At 36.8% G+C, this 18,692-nt stretch overlaps 1 protein-coding gene across 2 annotated transcripts; it reads right to left on the reverse strand.

The window, feature by feature from the left end:
- Positions 1 to 24: 24 nt before the first annotated feature.
- On the reverse strand, positions 25 to 18,268 carry gsna (gelsolin a). Of its 2 annotated transcripts, XM_067375781.1 has the most exons (17): positions 18,137 to 18,268; positions 10,755 to 10,952; positions 10,443 to 10,597; positions 9,508 to 9,669; positions 9,273 to 9,422; positions 9,110 to 9,199; positions 8,886 to 9,018; positions 8,497 to 8,801; positions 8,265 to 8,398; positions 8,068 to 8,158; positions 6,845 to 6,871; positions 5,330 to 5,500; positions 5,071 to 5,245; positions 3,437 to 3,558; positions 3,252 to 3,329; positions 3,016 to 3,076; positions 25 to 2,266 (listed from the first exon to the last, which is right to left on the reverse strand). In XM_067375781.1, exons 2-17 carry the CDS (start codon positions 10,945 to 10,947, stop codon positions 2,097 to 2,099), a joined length of 2,217 nt encoding a protein of 738 aa, XP_067231882.1. In that variant the 5' UTR covers positions 10,948 to 10,952; positions 18,137 to 18,268; the 3' UTR covers positions 25 to 2,096. The 2 variants fall into 2 exon arrangements, with proteins under 2 accessions (XP_067231882.1, XP_067231883.1); XM_067375782.1 differs by lacking the exon at positions 6,845 to 6,871.
- Between the last annotated feature and the right edge of the window lie 424 nt (positions 18,269 to 18,692).

Raw genomic sequence — 18,692 nt, forward strand, 5'->3', positions numbered from 1 at the left:
ACACTCAGGAAACCTTTATGGGGTTGCGGTTCTTTATTGTATAAGCAGTAATTTTTTTTAATTTCAGGTACATAAGGATTTGAGAAGGCAACATCGTCTGGAATAACCCTTCTTAATAAGTTGCTATATGAGAGAATGCATTTTGTGGGCTTTTGTACACCATCTTTAGGCAGTTACCTGACCCAATTATGTTAGGCTAATAATTATCTAATCAACAACCCCAACAAATAAACAGAAGGCCATCTTTTTCCATTCAGTCATACCATTGCATACTAATAAGGCCTCATAGAAAAACAACCAGATATGCAACCAATAACAAGACAGGCTTTTCCACACCAACATTCACTATACTGGCACATAAAACTGTAATGCAGATTTGATTATGGCTGGGCTAGAAATCCACTTACATCTTCAACATATGGAATCCTAAACTTTGATATTTAAAATCTAAATTGAGACAATGGGAATGTCTTAGATAAGAGGCAGTATTAGGTAAGTTTCTTTAAAAAAAAAATAAAAAATCTTGCAGCGCCCTCTGCATGTAGATGGATGTAATTGCTCGCTTCGAATGACCATGACTGTGTTTGGAATTAATAAAAGCGTACTACTTACTGAATACTGCTCAGTATGTACTGTAGAAAACAGGCATCAGGCTATTAGTTTTTATTAACATTGACACTGAATATAGCCTATTTATATTTTCAGTGTTCATTTTAGTTATTTGTTAACAAAACTAATTTTTAGTTAATTGTTTAATGTTTTTGTTTTATGCTTTTGTCTTCAGTTTTATTTTTAGCTTTTCAGTTAGTAATTTTAGTGCTTCAACAAACTAAATGAATGAAATGTTGACTTGGCAACTAACTGAAGTTTGTTTATCTAATATTTATATAATAAGATAATTATTTTCATTAACAATTTTTAACAGTTTTATTTAATCAAAATAACCTGGAGTGCAGTGCATTGTGGAATACAATGTTCCACACAGCATGCTATGTAACAGGTTATCTGGGTATGCATCCAAAAAAGAGCATACTGTATACACACTATATTTGCTACAGAAATAAGATGAGTAGTATGCTAGTTTACCATTTCAAACACAGTCATTGACTGAATTCCTGAGTTTAGGATGGAATAGATGTGAAAACCTCATATCTAGGTTACAGTTAGATCAGTATTTTAGATATTTAAATATCTAAATTTAAAACACTAAACTAGTGTTGGTAGTAAACTCTTAAAAAAAAAAAAAAAAAAAAAAAGGTCTCTGGCAGATTTTGATAAGAATATTCTTGTATATTTTCTGATACAAGCTCATGCACTTCAGCAGCATAACGTGTACAGACTGAAAACAACAACCTAAAAGCTTTAAAACACATGAAGAAAACACCTAAATACAGAAGCAACAAGGTGAAGAACTTTATAAGGTTGCATTTGTGCCAAAAATGAGTACTGCTTTGAACATTGTACTATACGTTTGTCCTTGTCTACAGTCATTGCCTACTTGTTCAGATAAATTCTTGTTTAGATAGTATTTTCTGTCATCCTTCCTTATTGTAGTCTTGTTCTGTAATTTTTACTGTCGTCTTTCTCAGTCGTCCTTACTGTAGTCTTGTTCTGCCGTCTTGTCTTGGCGCAATGTGCACAGATGTATAAACAGAAAACAAAACAAAAGTCTTATCTGCCAGCAAAGTATAAGCAAAATAATTCCATTCCAGAAAAACTACAGCAAGGACAACAGTATAGACAATCGAAGAAGACGACAGTAAGAGTGACAGAACAATATGACATAAACAGAGAACATGCACATCAACATATACTAATTTATTTGAGTATTAAAGGACAAATGTACAGTATAAAGCACAAACTCATTTTTGGCACAAATGGAACCTCATGAAGTTGCCTTAAGTGTGGTGACTGAAGCCCAGGGCAATAAGGTGCTTAATTTAAAAGTTGCCCTTTTATACTGACCCAGGACCAGCTTTGGTTTTTGAATCCATGATTAAACCCTCATAAGCATCAAATTGGTGTATCTAAGGGCAACTTTGATCAGCTTGCAGTAAGGCAGTGGGGTCTAAAGGTCAGGGCTGACAGCTCAAAGTTCAGATCTCCAGCTCAGCCATGGCCCGCTCCAGGGGGTCAGTGCTCCAGTAGTCATGGTCCCAGCCCAGGAACCAGCCTGTGAATGTGGGCGGCTCAAAGCCCTGTTTAATCTTCACTATAGGTGTGCGAGAGTCACGGTTGGCTGGGTCTGTCTCGATGTATCGGGCAGCTGGAGAGAAAGAAAAGGAAAATACAGGATTCATTAAAAGGACACAATCTGCTTTTGCTGTTTCAAAACAAGCTCATGTTTCTTTCTATCTCACATTTCTGCCACCTACTGGACTCTAGCATGGACCACAGATACTAATAATTAAAAAAAAAACAAATGAAACGTGAAGTTTGTGGGTTTTGGATCAATTTAATGTATCCTTGCTGAATAAAAGGTGACAGTAAAGACATCTATAATGTTACAACATATTTCTGTTTCAAATAAATGCTGTTCTTTCTATTTACCAAAAAAATCCTGAATAAAATTTATCATTATTTCCACAAAAAATATAAGCAGGACTGATTTCATTATTGATAATAATAAGAAATGATTCTTGAAAACCAAATATTTCTAAAGGATCACATGACACTGAATTTTCAGCAGCAATTTCTCCAGTTTTCAGAGGAATAAATTACATTTTAAAATATATTAAAATAGGAAATTTAAATAGTAAAAATACATTCACATCAAACAATGCTGCATTACTGTCACATCACACAGTAAACATTTTGGAAATGAATTAAACACGCAAACTTATTTTTGTTTGTTTAAAAATGCATTAACCTTTGGCATTTTTATCAAAAATAAATATTGGCACAACTATGCATACTAATATAGTAGGAGTAGTATGGCGATGTTCTATTTACTCTTTATACTTTATGCAGTGAATTATAATTCTGATAAGTCTAACGTGTTATAATGAGTCTCACCTGAAGACATCGCCTCAGTCTTCTCTTCGTCATGAGCGTCATTTCCGATCCAAACAAACACCTGCAAAACACATCAAGATTCATTAAACTTCTGTGATGTCTCATTATTTCACTAAATACCAGTTGCATGTTATTGTATTAATAAAATAGTTGTGAAGTTTTATGCAAGCAACATAAACCAGATTTATGAGAACTCCTTGTAATGTAGAACAATCCTGTTAATGTAGTCAGTTTACCTGATCCCAGGTGTCAAGGATCATGACATCATCTGTAGCCAGGTCTTCTTGGGTCATTTCTCCAGGGACTTCTTCAATCTGCATGGATATCAGTGTATCCATATTGAGTGACTCTTTATCATATTACATTGACGATATTCTCACTCAAATCAGGGGAGATAAATAAATCTGGGTGCTTTACTCACAATGAAACGGCCAGTTTTGTTTGAGCAGGCGAACAGACGTGGCGGGTGGGCATTCATCTTGTCCTTTAGCCTAGAGGACGTGCGGTAATCGGCCTTTCCTCCCAGAGCGTCCCAGAAGCTGCCTGCGGTGCGACACATGCAGGAATACATGAGCTTAATTTTGAGGATCACATTTTTTAAGAATAAAAAAGTAAAAAATAATATAAATATCAAAATAATAAATAGTTTTAAAAATGGCCCCCCATTTACCTAAGAGAATGAACTGGGAGATACATAAAAAAGCTACATAATCTCATTTCCTTTTTATTTTTCATGCATCCTGAAATTAATAGTTCACCCAAAATGAAAATTCTGTCACATAAGTCATATGGACCGCTTTTATGTTGCTCTTATGTTCTTTTTGTGCCCTTTTTTTCATGAAACGGAAGTTGCGTTATTCTTTTCTTCTCAATTGTGACATATCCGAGTGAAATGACTTCTCGAACAAGAAAAAATGTAAAATGTAGAGCGGGACTTTGTTCATCACAAATATCACAAATTGATTGGATGGTTGTGGTTTGCTATTGCTGTGATCTCATGTGAGTGACACACGTGGTTGTCCTGCTCTCATGCCAGTAAACACTTTACCAGAGAAGAGAAGAGAAGAGATGAAGGGAAGTTAAGTTGATTAAAGGGATAGTTGACCCAAAAATGAAAATGTGATGTTTATCTGCTTACCCCAAGCACATCCAAGATGTAGGTGACTTTGTTTCTTCAGTAGAACACAAATGATGATTTTTGATCTGTCAGTCAAATAATGGGAGTGAATGGGAACTCGAACAATAGTTCGAAAAATAAAATAAAAATAATAAAAATGTTCAGCACTCGTTTAGTAAGGTCTGATCATGCTCTGACAGCGGCAGTGATGTCTCGCGCATATACTTCAATGAGCGCTAGACATCACTGCCGCTGTCAGAGCATGATCAGACCTTACTAAACGAGTGCTGAACGCAGTTGGACATAGTGGTGTATTAGAGTTCAAAAATGATATAAATACTGTTCAGTTTCTCACACAAACCGATCGTTTCGTGTCTTAGGACATCAGTGTGTCGTCACGAGCCGCAGGTTTTAATTTGGATTTGTCTGTGCATGTTTTTTGGACTCTTATTGTTTGAGTTCCCATTCACTCGCATTATTTGACTGACAGACTGCAACGGTTGGAGTTAAAAATCACCATTTGTGTTCTACTGAAGAAACAAAGTCACCTACATCTTGGATGCCCTGGGGGTAAGCAGATAATCATCAAATTTTCATTTTTGGGTGAACTATCCCTTTAAAGACTATGAGGGTCTGGATAAATGGATAAATCATTGATCATGGATAAATCATTTACAATAAATACTGCAATATTCCATAAAAATATTAATTTCTACTTTTGATTTCATGTTGATTTTAAACCTTGAAAGAAGCTTCAGTCCCCATTCATTGTAATTGTGTGGAAAAGAGTGACCATTCTATCTTTGTAATTTCTCCCTTTGTGTCCATAGAAGAAAGAAAGTCACAGAGGTTTGTCACCACACGAGGATGAGAAAATGATGACAGAGTTTTAATTTTTGGGTGAAATATTACTTTAAAGTTTTCAAACGAGTTCTCACCATCCTCTCCTCCTTCACCCAGCTCGGAGGGCGACACTCCAAGGATGTCACATAGCTGCTGCGCTCCCTGTTTCTCTGTATCACTGGCTCCTCGTCCCACCCATATGAAAGACGCAGCGGGGGTCACCAGGACGAAGGCATCATTGGAGTTCAGATTGGTGGACATTGCGTCAATCTGGAGGCAACAGCGGTTAAGATCAGCAAATATTAGAGGAGGATATTTAAAACTTCCCACCAGTTCTAAACTTTAGATGCTGACCTCCACCGCTCGTGTGCACCCTGCGGAGTTTGAGCGCACTTGGAACAGCCGTGTCTCGGCTGGCGCCGTCTGACCACCATCCCTGGAGGTGCCGCCCTTGTGCACCACCATGGGCTGCCCTCCAAACAGACTCATCAGGTGAGCAGGTTCCTTACCCTGGACCACCCGCACCTGAAAAATACACAGTGAGTGTAAACAGAGATAACAGGAAGTCTTTCTTACGCAAAATGGACAAAAAAAAAAAAGAAAAAAAAAAAAAAGATATTCCGACAACAGTTATATTGGTTTTTCGATGGGCTTTGGTTAAGGATTGCATTTAATTCCACAGGGTGGCGCCGTTGAGCTCACTGTTTGGAATGTGGGGCTAATGCCAAAATTCCCAGCATCCTTTGTGGTCAGCACGATGACAGTGGGCTGTTCAACTTTAGGAGGAAGCAGAGCTTTATCAAAGGTTGGAACTAAAGGGGTTATTCTCCCCTCCTGCCCCAAAAACTTATATTTAGTGTTCCCATGATACTCTCTGCTGAATTATACAGTTGTATTCATTGCAATGTTATCCATTTGTTCTTCATGTTTCCATGAAACCTCATTTATGTTGTTTAATTTTTTTGTGGAAACAGTGATACATTTATTTCAGAATTTTTTTGATGCATATAAAGTTCAATGGAACAGCATTTTCACTAGAATTCTTTTATAATATTATAATTGTCTTTACTGTCATTTTTGATTAATTTAATGCAACTCTGCTGAATAAAAGTATGTTTGTGTGTGAGTGTAATATATATTACACACACTTTTGAGTGGTAGTGTACATAGACCAATACAGAGATGATGGACATTCTCTGTTGTCTACTGTTTAGTGCACATAAACTACATTAGCATGCTAAATGTGCTAGTTTGGTCTAGTTTACTGTGCATGACAGCATGCATAAATCCAGATAGAAAAATCACACTATTAACAAATTCCAAAATAAATGTGAATGCATGACGGAGCATTTCTGTTAATGTTCACATGCTCATTCCCAGAAGTAATCTGTAAACGTAGAAGACAGTTAGTTACTTGTGCAAAAATGACGAAATAACAACTTAGAGACAAAGTCACAAGTACACTAGTGGAGGCGTGTACAGGGATAGAACATGTCAGTATACAGAGCCTTACAAAAAAGCATGATTCTGAATCTGAATCTTTGTACATATTGATCATGCACACTGATTATGCAGAAATCATGAGTTCTCAGCTGACGTTTTTAATCTTTTAGCTATATAAATTCAGTTAGATAATAGACTTTATACTGCTACAATGTGGAAAAATTAAAAGCATTTCAGGAAGGAATTCCCAAAAAGGAGAGGAATTTCCTTTCAGATTTGTATCTGTTGTTTGTGTAATGTTTTGTAAGATCATTTTTGCTTTTATCGATGTGATTCAAAAATTTAGTAAAAACAATGCTGTTTGCTTGTATAAGTGGCAGAGAAGGCGGCTCTGGACATGGACATGCTATCCTGAGATATGGATACCTGAGTGGTGATGGGAGCACCAGCCATCTACAGCAGGATGTCGGGTATGAATAACGGACAGGAAGGAAAGACATAGAGGTGGAAGTTGGTTTAACAGATGGAAAAATCAGGGAAGGCCAATGAAACCAGCAATAATGGCAGAATGTAGCTAAGTTTTCACAGGCTACAGTAGGAACCAGGAGAACCAGGATGCTTGAACTTAGTCAACATGAAATCAAAATCAGCCCTATTTACTTTTGTCACCATCAGTCATCAGCGCACGTAATTACACAACAACAACAAAAATTGTTTGTTTTATAATCTTTCATCAAAATTAGGGATGCATGGATATTCAAGTTGGCATGAAATGGAAATGCATCTTTTCTTCCCTACTGTGATGTACAGTAAATCAGTATGAAACTGCTTCTTGAATAAGGAAAAAACATAGGGCGGAACCTGATTTTGTCTATCAATAATTGATTGGATCTTTGGATCGTTGACATTAATAATTTCTAGCATTATTACTATGACTTCATGTGAGTGACAAGTTGCTACAGTATATTCCATAAAAAATGACAGGTTGCAATATTCAAAAAAATAATAAGAATTGCCCATTTTGATTTCATGGTGACTAAAATTCTGTCTGATGCTGGAATTTTTCATTATTTTATTATAATTTGATAATTATTTTCAGTATATTCCATAAAAAAATTTCAGGTTGAAATATTTATAAAAATAAGAATGGTCAGCTTGAAATCAAAAAGGGCCAATTAAATATTTTATTATAATTTGATAATTATTTTCATATTATGGCTGATATCTGATAAATGGACAATATTACAATTTTATCATTTTTGTAAAAAAAAAAATAAAAAATAAAATAAATCATTTTAAATGATATAAGTGAAGCTTGCTAGTTTGTTAGATTTGCTAAAAAAATCCATATAACAATGTTATTAAATGATTAGTGTTTTAAAGATTAACTTTAAGTGAGCGTTAGGTGATGGCAAAGTTATTTTTTCTAAGTATTGTTGAATTTCTGAGCATAGCGTTTCACTCAGAAATGTGCCACATCACCATTGTAAAATGGTTTATGAATGCCGTTTCATGTTGACTAATTAAAAAAAAAGAGAGAATAACTGTTGCACTTGTAATGGAAGAGCCCCAAATGACAATATCACCATGAAGAAACATACATATGAATGTGATCAAGTGATCCACTGAGGTTTATTCGTTAGCATTACCTGCACAGGTCCACCTCCAAGCTCATCATCCAGTTGGGCACCCAAGATGGCAGATGCCCCAGTCTCATCTTGTGAGGAATCCTTACCCTGCCTGTGAGAGACATCAATAGTCAGGACAACCCAACTGAATTGCTAAATGAAAACACATCGCATGTGCTCCAGTGTATTTGACATGACTGTGTGAGATCAAGTCATACCAGATGTAGATGATGTGACCCTGTCTGCCTCCATGGCGGTAATTGTACAGGATAATGTAACTGTCTCCACCATAGAACTGGCCGTAAGTAGAGGGGTCAACTGGAACCTTGCCTGCACCTTCAATACGCCAGATCTAGAGTATCAGGTGACACAAAAATAAAAATATTTGTATACACAAATTGTTGTGTGACTTCTGGTCACGTTCTATGCAGTGCGTGCTCACTCGCTGACCTGTTTCTCTCCATTGCCATCATCGATCATTCCATGTTGGGCGGCCATGGCTGGTGAATCATGCAGTGTAGAAGCATCAAACGGCACCTTTTCGATCTTAGCGATGCTGTTTGAGACATAAGCAACACCCAGGCCGTCTGTCTGGTCCACATCACGCCAGTTTTTGAAGAACTGTTTGAATAGAGGTGTCTCGCCCATCTCCGGGAGAATCTGAACCTGTGTGTGCTTTGGGTAATCCATTTTCTTAATGAACTCATCTGCTGTCTTCATGGCAGCCTTCCTCTCTTCCACATTAGCATCTTTGCCTATAAAATGACACAAGTGTGTCAACAAAGAAGTCTAAAAAAGGAAAAAAGTCTTTTTTTGTTTTGTCAGTCAATGCCATTTACCTTTCCAAACAAAGATCTTGCCATCTGAGCCGTGATCCAGGATGAAACAGTCACTTGATTCCAGTGCACTCTGGGAGAACGGGTTCTCAGCAGCCACCAGGGCAATGGTCATGCCTCCACTGGCATCAGACACCTGAAGTACAAGAAAACATCAATAAACTGAATGCACTTATGATCTAGAAGGGCTATTTATCATATTGGCATGGTTAAGTTCCCATGGATACCTTGTAGAGTTTGGCCATCTTCCTATTGGACGCATCAGCCTTGATATCATCAGACACTCCTTCAGGCAGGTCTGGTTTTTCTCCAAGAACCTGATGGATAGATGGATCATATATTTAGTGCATTTCTTAGATGATTTTGAAGTGGATTCTTTCTCTTTCTTACCTCCAACATCTTTTCCCGTTCAACCCCTTCATCACACACATACACGCGAGCGCGTCCACTGCGTTCGTTGTCACGAATGCCCTTTGCAAGTTGTGTAGCTTTTAGCTTCTCAAAGCGGTTACTCTTTGAACCACACCACTGGTAGATCTCCTGTGAAAATACACAGAGCAAGTAGGGTTATTTCTGAGATTTCAATGATATGAATTCTCCCTCACTCTCTTCGTTTGATACTCACATTACCCAAGTCCAGGATGAAGCAGTCTCCCTGGTTAAAGCAGTCCCAGCTGACTGGCACTTCTGTTGCTCTGACAATACGCCGACCTTTGACCTGTAGCATCCGCTGCACTGTAACTTCATTGGTGACAACATGCTTGAATCCAGATGCAACTCCACCTTTCTGGAAAAAATAGATGTCATTAAAATTTCATGTCTGGCAATAATATTATTCCCTAATATATTAACATTAATATTTTGTAGCAAAGAAATCAATGGTGACATGACATTTGACAGTCAATGACCTGGATGAATGCATATCTTATGATGAATAAGTTACAATTTCTTAAAATTAATTGTGATAAATATTTGTGGGACATTAAGTTAAACATGTCAATGTGGTAAAACTGTCCTGTTTTACATATACATTATATACATACATACACACACACATATATATTATATATATATATATATATATATATATGTGTGTGTGTATGTGTGTGTGTGTATATATATATATATATATATATATATATTTTTTTTTTTTTCTCTATTTTAATATACTTTAAAATATAATTTATTTCTGTGATGCAAAGCTGAATTTTCATTAGCCATTACTCTAGTCTTCAGTGTCACATGATCCTTCAGAAATCATAAACCATAAATATTATTTCTTTAAAAATTAATCAAGTAATAAGCAGTATTGTTTTAAAAAGTTATATTCAAATGGAAGTCAGTGTCATGTGACAAGAAACATAACTGTGAATTAAGGACTTAACTATCAAAACTTTAAAAATGTATGATATTGGTAGAAAAATTCATGATATATGTAGAAAGTTTACTTGTGTCTTAAAAATGTGTTTGAAGACATGATCATATTTGAACATTATTTGTCATTATTTGTAAACTTTAGAGTCTTTTGCCATTTTTCCTGTCAACGATTGGACCACTCACCATGTACTGCAGCCCTTTTTTAAAATATCCCAGGAAAGCTTTGGACTCATAGCCCTGAACTTCACGGTACTGGATGGGCTTTCCATCCAAATGGTCATCCATCTGCACTGTGAAAATGGCAGCCGCCCCACTCTCATCCTGTGTGCAGTAGTCACCTGCCAGTTGAGGGAAGACCATCTATAAGAAATGTAGCTGATACATTTGGCATTTAAACCATTTAGCTTGCAAATTAGGCAGAACATTTACTTTGCAATGGGACTAAAATAAGTGTCAAAAATTCTGAATCTTTTTATCAAAGCACTGTCCTCTTACCAAGCCAGAAGTGGAGGTCGTACTGTAGGTTGCCAGAACGCTGCTTGATAGTATTGAGGACCACATAAGCGTCACCAGTGTAGAACGCTCCATAGAGGTTTTCAGGAACTGCCACCAAATCAAACTTCTCAATTCTCCACACCTGGAGCCCAGCCTCCTTACCTGCTCGCTCAAACTCAGGGTGGTACACCATGCTGTCTAGAGAAAAAACAAAACAAACATTAACCCCTTTCACACACCTTTCCTGTCTTCATTTCCGTTCAACAGTGCTGTGGCTCTGTTGTGGCTCTTTTTTCATACTATAGTAACTGCAGTACTATAGTAACTATTATGCGTCTTGTGTTTCAAGAGAAAAACTGCATTATGTGTGATCATCCCCTTATGCCTGTCACTCACATTTAAATAAAAAAAATTGGACAGATAGTGAAGCGCTTCTCATCCAGGTGGATGAAGAAAACAGTGAAGACATCACAGAGTTTACTGGTATATTGGTACTGATGTGTGAATGGTACTGAATCATACCAGTTAAAAGACAAAAGCCTTTGCTTGTGTGAACAGCACATTTGTGTATTTACCGGAAAACTCTTAGTAATTTTATAGTAATTTACCAGGTTTAATGTGTGAAAGGGGCTGTTTATTCAAACCAACATATAAGAAAAAAAAGAAGCATTTTCCCTACATTTGTGAGAGATCTATAAAATTGTTTCCTGAATTTCTTGAGTTTGCACATACCTAAAGATCCTAAATCCACAGTGGAGACAAACTGCAAAATAGACTCAGTGAACTGAACTATAAAAATCCAGTGGCTGGGAGTTTCCTTCTGTGGTGATAAACAATTGGGCTGGATGCAGGAAAAAGGAAACGATGTGAGTAATGCTGTTGGAGTGACAGTGCCAACAGTGGACACAACCTGACCGGATCATTCATACCACTAGTCCTGCAAGTCACTCACCAGCTCTTAATGTGGCAAGAAACTCTGAGATGGTGACCGTGTCAGCTGAGCTTACCGCCCACTTGAGGGGTGGAGACATGGTGAAGTTTGGAATGTCTTAGGCATGAGTCATTCAGAAATTAGATGCTACCATTGTAAGTCTGTTCACAGACCACAAGACATTCTTCAGACTAAAAAAAAAGTCCACGACGGGAGTGGTGTTTACTAAGGATCAATATTTACCAATCATCCATCAGAATTAACTCTTAAGGATTTCTTAACGTCATGAAAAACCAAACCACAGGAGGGGAAATGTAATCACTGGTTCCGATGCCAAACAATCTAAAACACTTATGTCTTTTTTTTTTTTTTTTTGTCAAAGATTGGATGAGTATGTGCTCCTGGTCCATTTTAAATGGGATGTCTAATGCCATTTCATGCATTCTGACTTACACTGTTTAAAGAGTTGAATTATCATGCTAAACATGGCCAAAGTAAAAAAAAAAAAAAAAAAAAAAAAAAAAAAAAACGAGTTTGACATATGCACTCCTTCAGGGTAAGTTTTGGAAAGTTTTATTTTTAGTATGGCCCTGTATGATGTCATAAAGGGCAGAATTTTTGTATGGGCACTTCTAGTAGAGCATGTGCACACATCAAACAGAGCGAGAGCATGCCCATCAAACGTGCTTCATTCGGGTTATGGAAGTCGTCGGCAACGTTGCACTAGACTTGCTCAAAAAAGTAATTTGCAGAGGAGAGAGCAAAACAAAACACCGGTCATGAATTAGAAGTCTAAAATGAGAAATGTCTGAGGATTTTGATAGAAGAGGAGCTTTAGTTTGTTGCCCAGCACTATTTGTTTGAACCACGAGAGATGACTATGCTTATGATACTCCTACATGCGTCATACATCGCGTCAGTGGGTTGCTCATTTGGGTTGCTCAGTCGAGTTGCACAGTTTGTTTACAGTTGTCCGCCGGAAGCTAGTTATTTGAATTTATAAAGTTTTAAATATGGATATTTTTCTTACAAAATCGCATCGCTTTGCTTCAGAAGGCCTTTTTTAACCCACTGGACCTGTATGGATTACTTGTATTATGGATAGATGCATTTTTTTTTTTCAAAATGCGGGCCCCCATTCACATAAACCTTGGAGATCTAAGGATATTTTTTAAATATATCATAGATTGAGTTCATCTGAAACAAGACAGTCATATACACCTAGGATGGCTTTTGGGTGAACTATTCTTTTAAGGGAACAGTGGATGCAGTTAGTTTTTCCGGGGCATCAACGGAGTTGTGCAAGTGTGTTTTTTTGTTCCTGGCATATCGGTAACAAATGTTTTATAAACAAGGCCCAGTTCGACACTGGATTTGCTGATCGTTTAAAAATGAAAGATGGAGAGGTCCCAGCAATAAAATACTTGAAGGCAGCAAGTAAAACTGCATCAAATTTCTGTGTTTTGTTGGCAATTGGTGTGTAAGTGCATATAATGTAAAAAATATGGACATATAGTGAATCAAAAGTTATTCAGGAATAATGCAATGATGTATTGCTTGTGACTCTTTAGCTCTGCCTACAGGACGCCTCGAGGAGCTCGACTGTTTTTTATAAATCTGATAAAACTAAAGACTGTTTGGAGATATGAAGGATGCAATACTACTCTATAGATTAAAATTAACATGTTGGCAAAAACTATGTGAAAAAAAATAGGGGAAATAGGTGATCATATACCAAGATATCAACCAATTAGAGATATTATGATATCATGAATACAATCATAGCTATTATGCACATTATCTCTCATCATCTCCAAGAACATTAAACCATAAAATCGACCATATATTCTGATCTTATTTTTCTCTCAACACTCATAACGCAAGACAATGTGCCAGTACTAGCAATTAAAACACTGAATTAGCACTGTGTAAGATGCATTCATTGACACCTCCATTATTAGATCAAATCGCTATTTGCCAACACATTCTTCACAAACAGGCATCTATTTTAAACCAGGGGCCTGCTATGAAACAAGCGCTTGATAATGTACTTGAATAGACATGCTGTCTCCATTTGCTCTACATCAGCTGTTGTTTTATCAGCATGTACACCAAAGTCTATGTCATGTGAACAAGAACTGATTCCAAATGTTTTGATGTGCCTAAGCACATAGTATCTTCTGAAATCTCTTCTGAACACAAAGAATCAGTGTGACAGAAAGGCTAATTAAACAAAATTGTTTCACACAAACGATTGATCTCAATCTGTAATTTACTGCTAAGGGTATCTCTCTTGAGACTTGCATGAAATATTTAGCATACAATGGCCTATTCTGAACTGAACACTTGTCTGATGCAGCTGATGAGGTTGCCTCCAGTCTGCTAACCCACAGGAGACTATAAATAGCCTAGGTCATGTGACATTTGCTTATGGGTCAAAATGGGAGGGAGATGTTTCTGGGAAGCACTTGTATACAGTTAATCACTCTGAATAGGCCTTAATACAGTTTTGCAAAAAGCAGTAAGATGCACGAATACAGGTGTACAATATATACTGCATTTGGTGAATTCTAAAGTATGCAATTTTTAGTAGATACATGAAATGTCTACCCTAAAACAGCCTTTTTTCTAAATGCATGTTATTGATCTTACTGTGAACAATTCATCCATGCATAGATTTCACTTTTTATTTTTTCACCACATAATTTTCTAACAAAATGTCAGAAACAGAACTTCCGGAACTTCAGAACGGCTTTCATCCAATCCAAAACTGATGGAAAGAACTAAGTCATCATCTCACATAGTTTTGTTTTGTTCAATAAGTTTTAGTATAGATAAGTTTAAGATGTACCTCAAAATATGGAAGAAAACACCTGTCTCTACTTTCGGTTTATCGTGATTTTTTGGCCACAAGAGGTGAGGAGCCATCGGATTCGAAAAGTTTAAAAAAAAAAAGTTGTTTCTCATGGATTCATTTGCATGATCACTTTGCATGTGCATACCTGAAGTACGTACTTCAATAGTTGTCAAGTAAGTTCACTAACTTCAGAAAGAATGGTAAATCTGGCACTGCCTCACAGTTTTTAGTGTCAGGAATCTTGACTTTCAGACACGGTGGCCCTCAGAAAATGTTAAAAGAATGAATATAAATCTGAAGTTGAAATTAATACATGCTATGGTCCTAAATCTGTTAAATGATCAGCATATACCTCCAACTTGAATTTAACCTAACTACTAGGTAGTATAAAATAATTTATGTATTTTGACATAATCCTCAGTCTGGAAGTAGTGACTAAATCATCTTCCTTTTTCCTGGAGAAATGCCTAAATCAGATGAACTCCTGGGGTGACTCAATTTTTCCATCAAGACATTTCTTCCTACATCTTTTACAAGCACCAAAGCTCCTAAGATAATATCTTAGAACAGAGTCTACACTGATTCAAAGCCTTGTTTAAGCCCCTGACTGCACCCTGTGTTTACTCGAAGAGAAAACAGCCTAACCCGTGACTGCACTGACGGTGTTATATAGCCAGGCCCCATATTAAAGTACAAAACTCTGAGAATTGTTATTTAGTATACAGATAAACATGCAGGAGTTCAAAGTCTGAGCTATAAAAGGTGTCAGACTGTTTCTATCAGATTGGTGTGGCTAACACTTCCTTGTCTAATTCAAACAATTTAATGTTGAACAGCAAAACAGTAAAGTCCTCACAAAATTAAAATGGACAATGGATTTTTTTCTCTCTTTTTTTAATGAAATATTGCACTTTTTTTTAATCAAAGATTTACCTGTGAACATCATTATTTTTATTTTTTTTAATTCTTATGTCCACATAATCTGTAATCAATATAATTGCCCCTCCCTTTTGCAGTGACATTTCATCACTGATGATGTTTACTGGCGCGAGGGTGGACAACCTGTCACTCAGCAATAGCTAACCACAACCATCCAATCAATCAGTGACGGACAAAATCCCGCCCTACATTTCTACTTGTTTGAGAAGCTGTTTCACTCAGATTTGTCACAACAGGGAAGAAAATACTATCGCAATATTGTTTCATGCTGACTTTAAGAAGTGCATGAAAGCAAACACGTGCAATTTTCAGCATAATGAACAAGTTAGTAAATTTGTTATGAATCTGGACATGTAGAGTTACGTCACAATGTGCCACACGACAAAGCTGGTTTTGTAATGTTATATGACATGATAACATATCACTTGCCATTCAAAATGACAAAACCATTGCATGTTGCTAGTCTTAAATGGTTAGTTCACCCAAAAATGAAAATAATGTCATTTATTACTCACCCTCATGCCGTTCCACACCCGTAAGACTTTTGTTCATCTTCAGAACACAAATTAAGATATTTTTGATGAAATCCGATGGCTCAGTGAGGCCTCTATTGCCAGCAATGTCACTGCACCTCTCAAAACCCATAAAGGTACTAAAAACATATTTAAAACAGTTCATGTGAGTTCAGTGGTTCTCTCTTAATATTATAAAGCGACAAGAATACTTTTTGTGCAACAAAAAAACTAAATAAAGACTTTTCTACAATATCTATATGGGCCGATTTCAAAACACTGCTTCTGAGCTTTATGAATCTTTTGCTTCAAATTAGTTATCCGGATCTCCTATCAAACTGCTAAACTGCTGAAATCACGTGACTTTGGCACTCCGATTCACTGATTCAACTCGTAAAGCTCCGAAGCAATGTTTTGAAATCGGCCCATATAGATATTGTAGAAAAGTCTTTATTTAGTTTTTTTGTTGCACAAAAAGTATTCTTGCCGATTTATAATATTAAGAGAAAACCACTGAACTCACATTAAGTGTTTCATATATGTTTTTAGTACCTTTATGGACCTTGAGAGTTTGAATGGCTTTGCTCTCAATAGAGGCCTCACTGAGCCATCAGATTTCATCAAAAATATCTTAATTTGTGTTCTGAAGATGAACGAAGGTCTTACGGGTGTAGAACGACATTAGGGTGAGTAATTAATGACATTATTTTCATTTTTTGGTAAACTATCCCTTTAAATAATACACTCTTGTAGACGTGTTTCTGTGTAACTTGCATCTATATAAAATCTGTTCAAAAAGACTTTTCTCTCCTTCCTACTGAAACACAGTGTAACCTACTCTCACACACCACTGTTATTCTTTAAATCACTAGGTATGTGTGTATAGGCGTGTTTGGATTAGAACACCCATGAAGTATGTTATCAGTCTTTGTGCAAGTCATCTACCTGGCAGCAGAATACACCAGTCAAACTTTATTGTTGTTTTTTCCCCAACTGTTTGTATACACAAATGTACACACGTTTGTTTTTGTGAATTGTATGGACTCTCCATAGGCGTAATGGTTTTTATACTGTACAAACCGTATTTTCTATCCCCTGCACCACCCTACTCCTAAACCTACCCATCACAGGAAACTGTGCAAATATTTACTTTCTTGCAAAAACTCATTCTGTATGATTTATAAGCCTTTTGAAATGTGGGGACATAGGGTAATGTCCTCATAAGTCACCTCTCCTTGTAATACCCATGTCATTATACAAATTTGTGTCCCGATATGTCACAAACACAAACATGAGAAGCAACTTATGCTGGAAGTTTGCTGCACTTTTTCACAAACACTGAATGTGTTTCCTGATGTGATGCAGAGCACTTCCGCTTTCTCTACAGCATCTTTACCCACAAAGTTAATGTTTGTCTCAGTTGTTTGTGTTTCTATGGTAACAGGTGATGAATGTACATAAGGGGCTGATGATGAGTAATCAAAAGTGGAACAATACAGCACATGACGTGTAATTTCAATCTTTAAGTTCCAGTAATAACCATATCCCTTTTTAACAGAAGAAAAAATTACCACTAAAAGTAGTTAACTGTAAGTTTTATTTAGTTATATAGTCATATTAAGTCATTCTGAGAGGCAATTGAAAGCTGAAACCAAAAATTGATTCACTCTGCTTAGGTTAAAGAAAAGGATAAATCGATTCAAATATCAATAGCAGGCCTACTCCTCTTCCAAATGCATATGTGACAGCAGCAGGTCAGTCCTGCAGACTCCGCACTTTCAAAGATCCCGTTTTTGCCGCATAATTAAAAGGAGCATCCCAGAGTTCAGAATCTCTCCATATATGGCTTTGTTTGATGAACATTTTCAGCGCCCGCTACAAAAACAGCTGTTTTGCCAAAAGTGCGATATAATGCACGGCCTACACATGCTGAAGCGATTTCAGACTGCAGTGTGTTTGAGTTCTTGTTGTGTCCTGTTAGAAAGTGTCACTCCATTAAACACACAGCGCCGCTTGTGTGGAAAGTAACAGTTCGGCGTTGTTTGCAGTGAGGTAAATCGCTACATTTCAACTGACTTCATTATTTTGTGGCTGAGGGGGTTGGTTAAAGGTAGGCTAAATAAATCAGATATAACAGACTTACCTATAGATGAATGACTGGAGTCTGTCTACAGCGGAGATACAGTAAATGGTCCTGCAGAATGCTATGGCTAGGCAGGGCAACACCCCTCTGTTTTAGACAGACTACTCAAATAATCCTCATCAGGGGGTGAATCCTGGCATTTAAACCACACCCCTCTGACAACGGGACAAGGCAAATCACTGCCACCTACTGCGCCACGTGGATACTGCGCTCATTTCCCCTCCCCTACAAAAAGTTTACCGTGGTAACCGTGGTTTCCTCCAAAATACCACAGTTACTACAGTTATTGTTACTAAAATAACTGTTGTTTTTATCGCGTGTTACTTTCCAGTCGGGCTTTTCAAGGATTTTCAGAGACCGAATGCTTTATGAAATAACATAATATTATACTCTTCAGTTTCTAAACAATGTCTTAATTGCTAAATATATAAATAATTTAATAATCATATTTAACAGTAATGCAACAATAGCTCAATGCAATACAGCAGATAGCTACTTTAGGTTAGTTTCTTATAGGTGTGTGAAAAGGTGCTATTTAAAGATATTTGATTTATAT

Source organism: Chanodichthys erythropterus, chromosome 22 (genome assembly GCF_024489055.1).
Source record: "Chanodichthys erythropterus isolate Z2021 chromosome 22, ASM2448905v1, whole genome shotgun sequence".
Classification (NCBI taxonomy): domain Eukaryota; kingdom Metazoa; phylum Chordata; class Actinopteri; order Cypriniformes; family Xenocyprididae; genus Chanodichthys; species Chanodichthys erythropterus.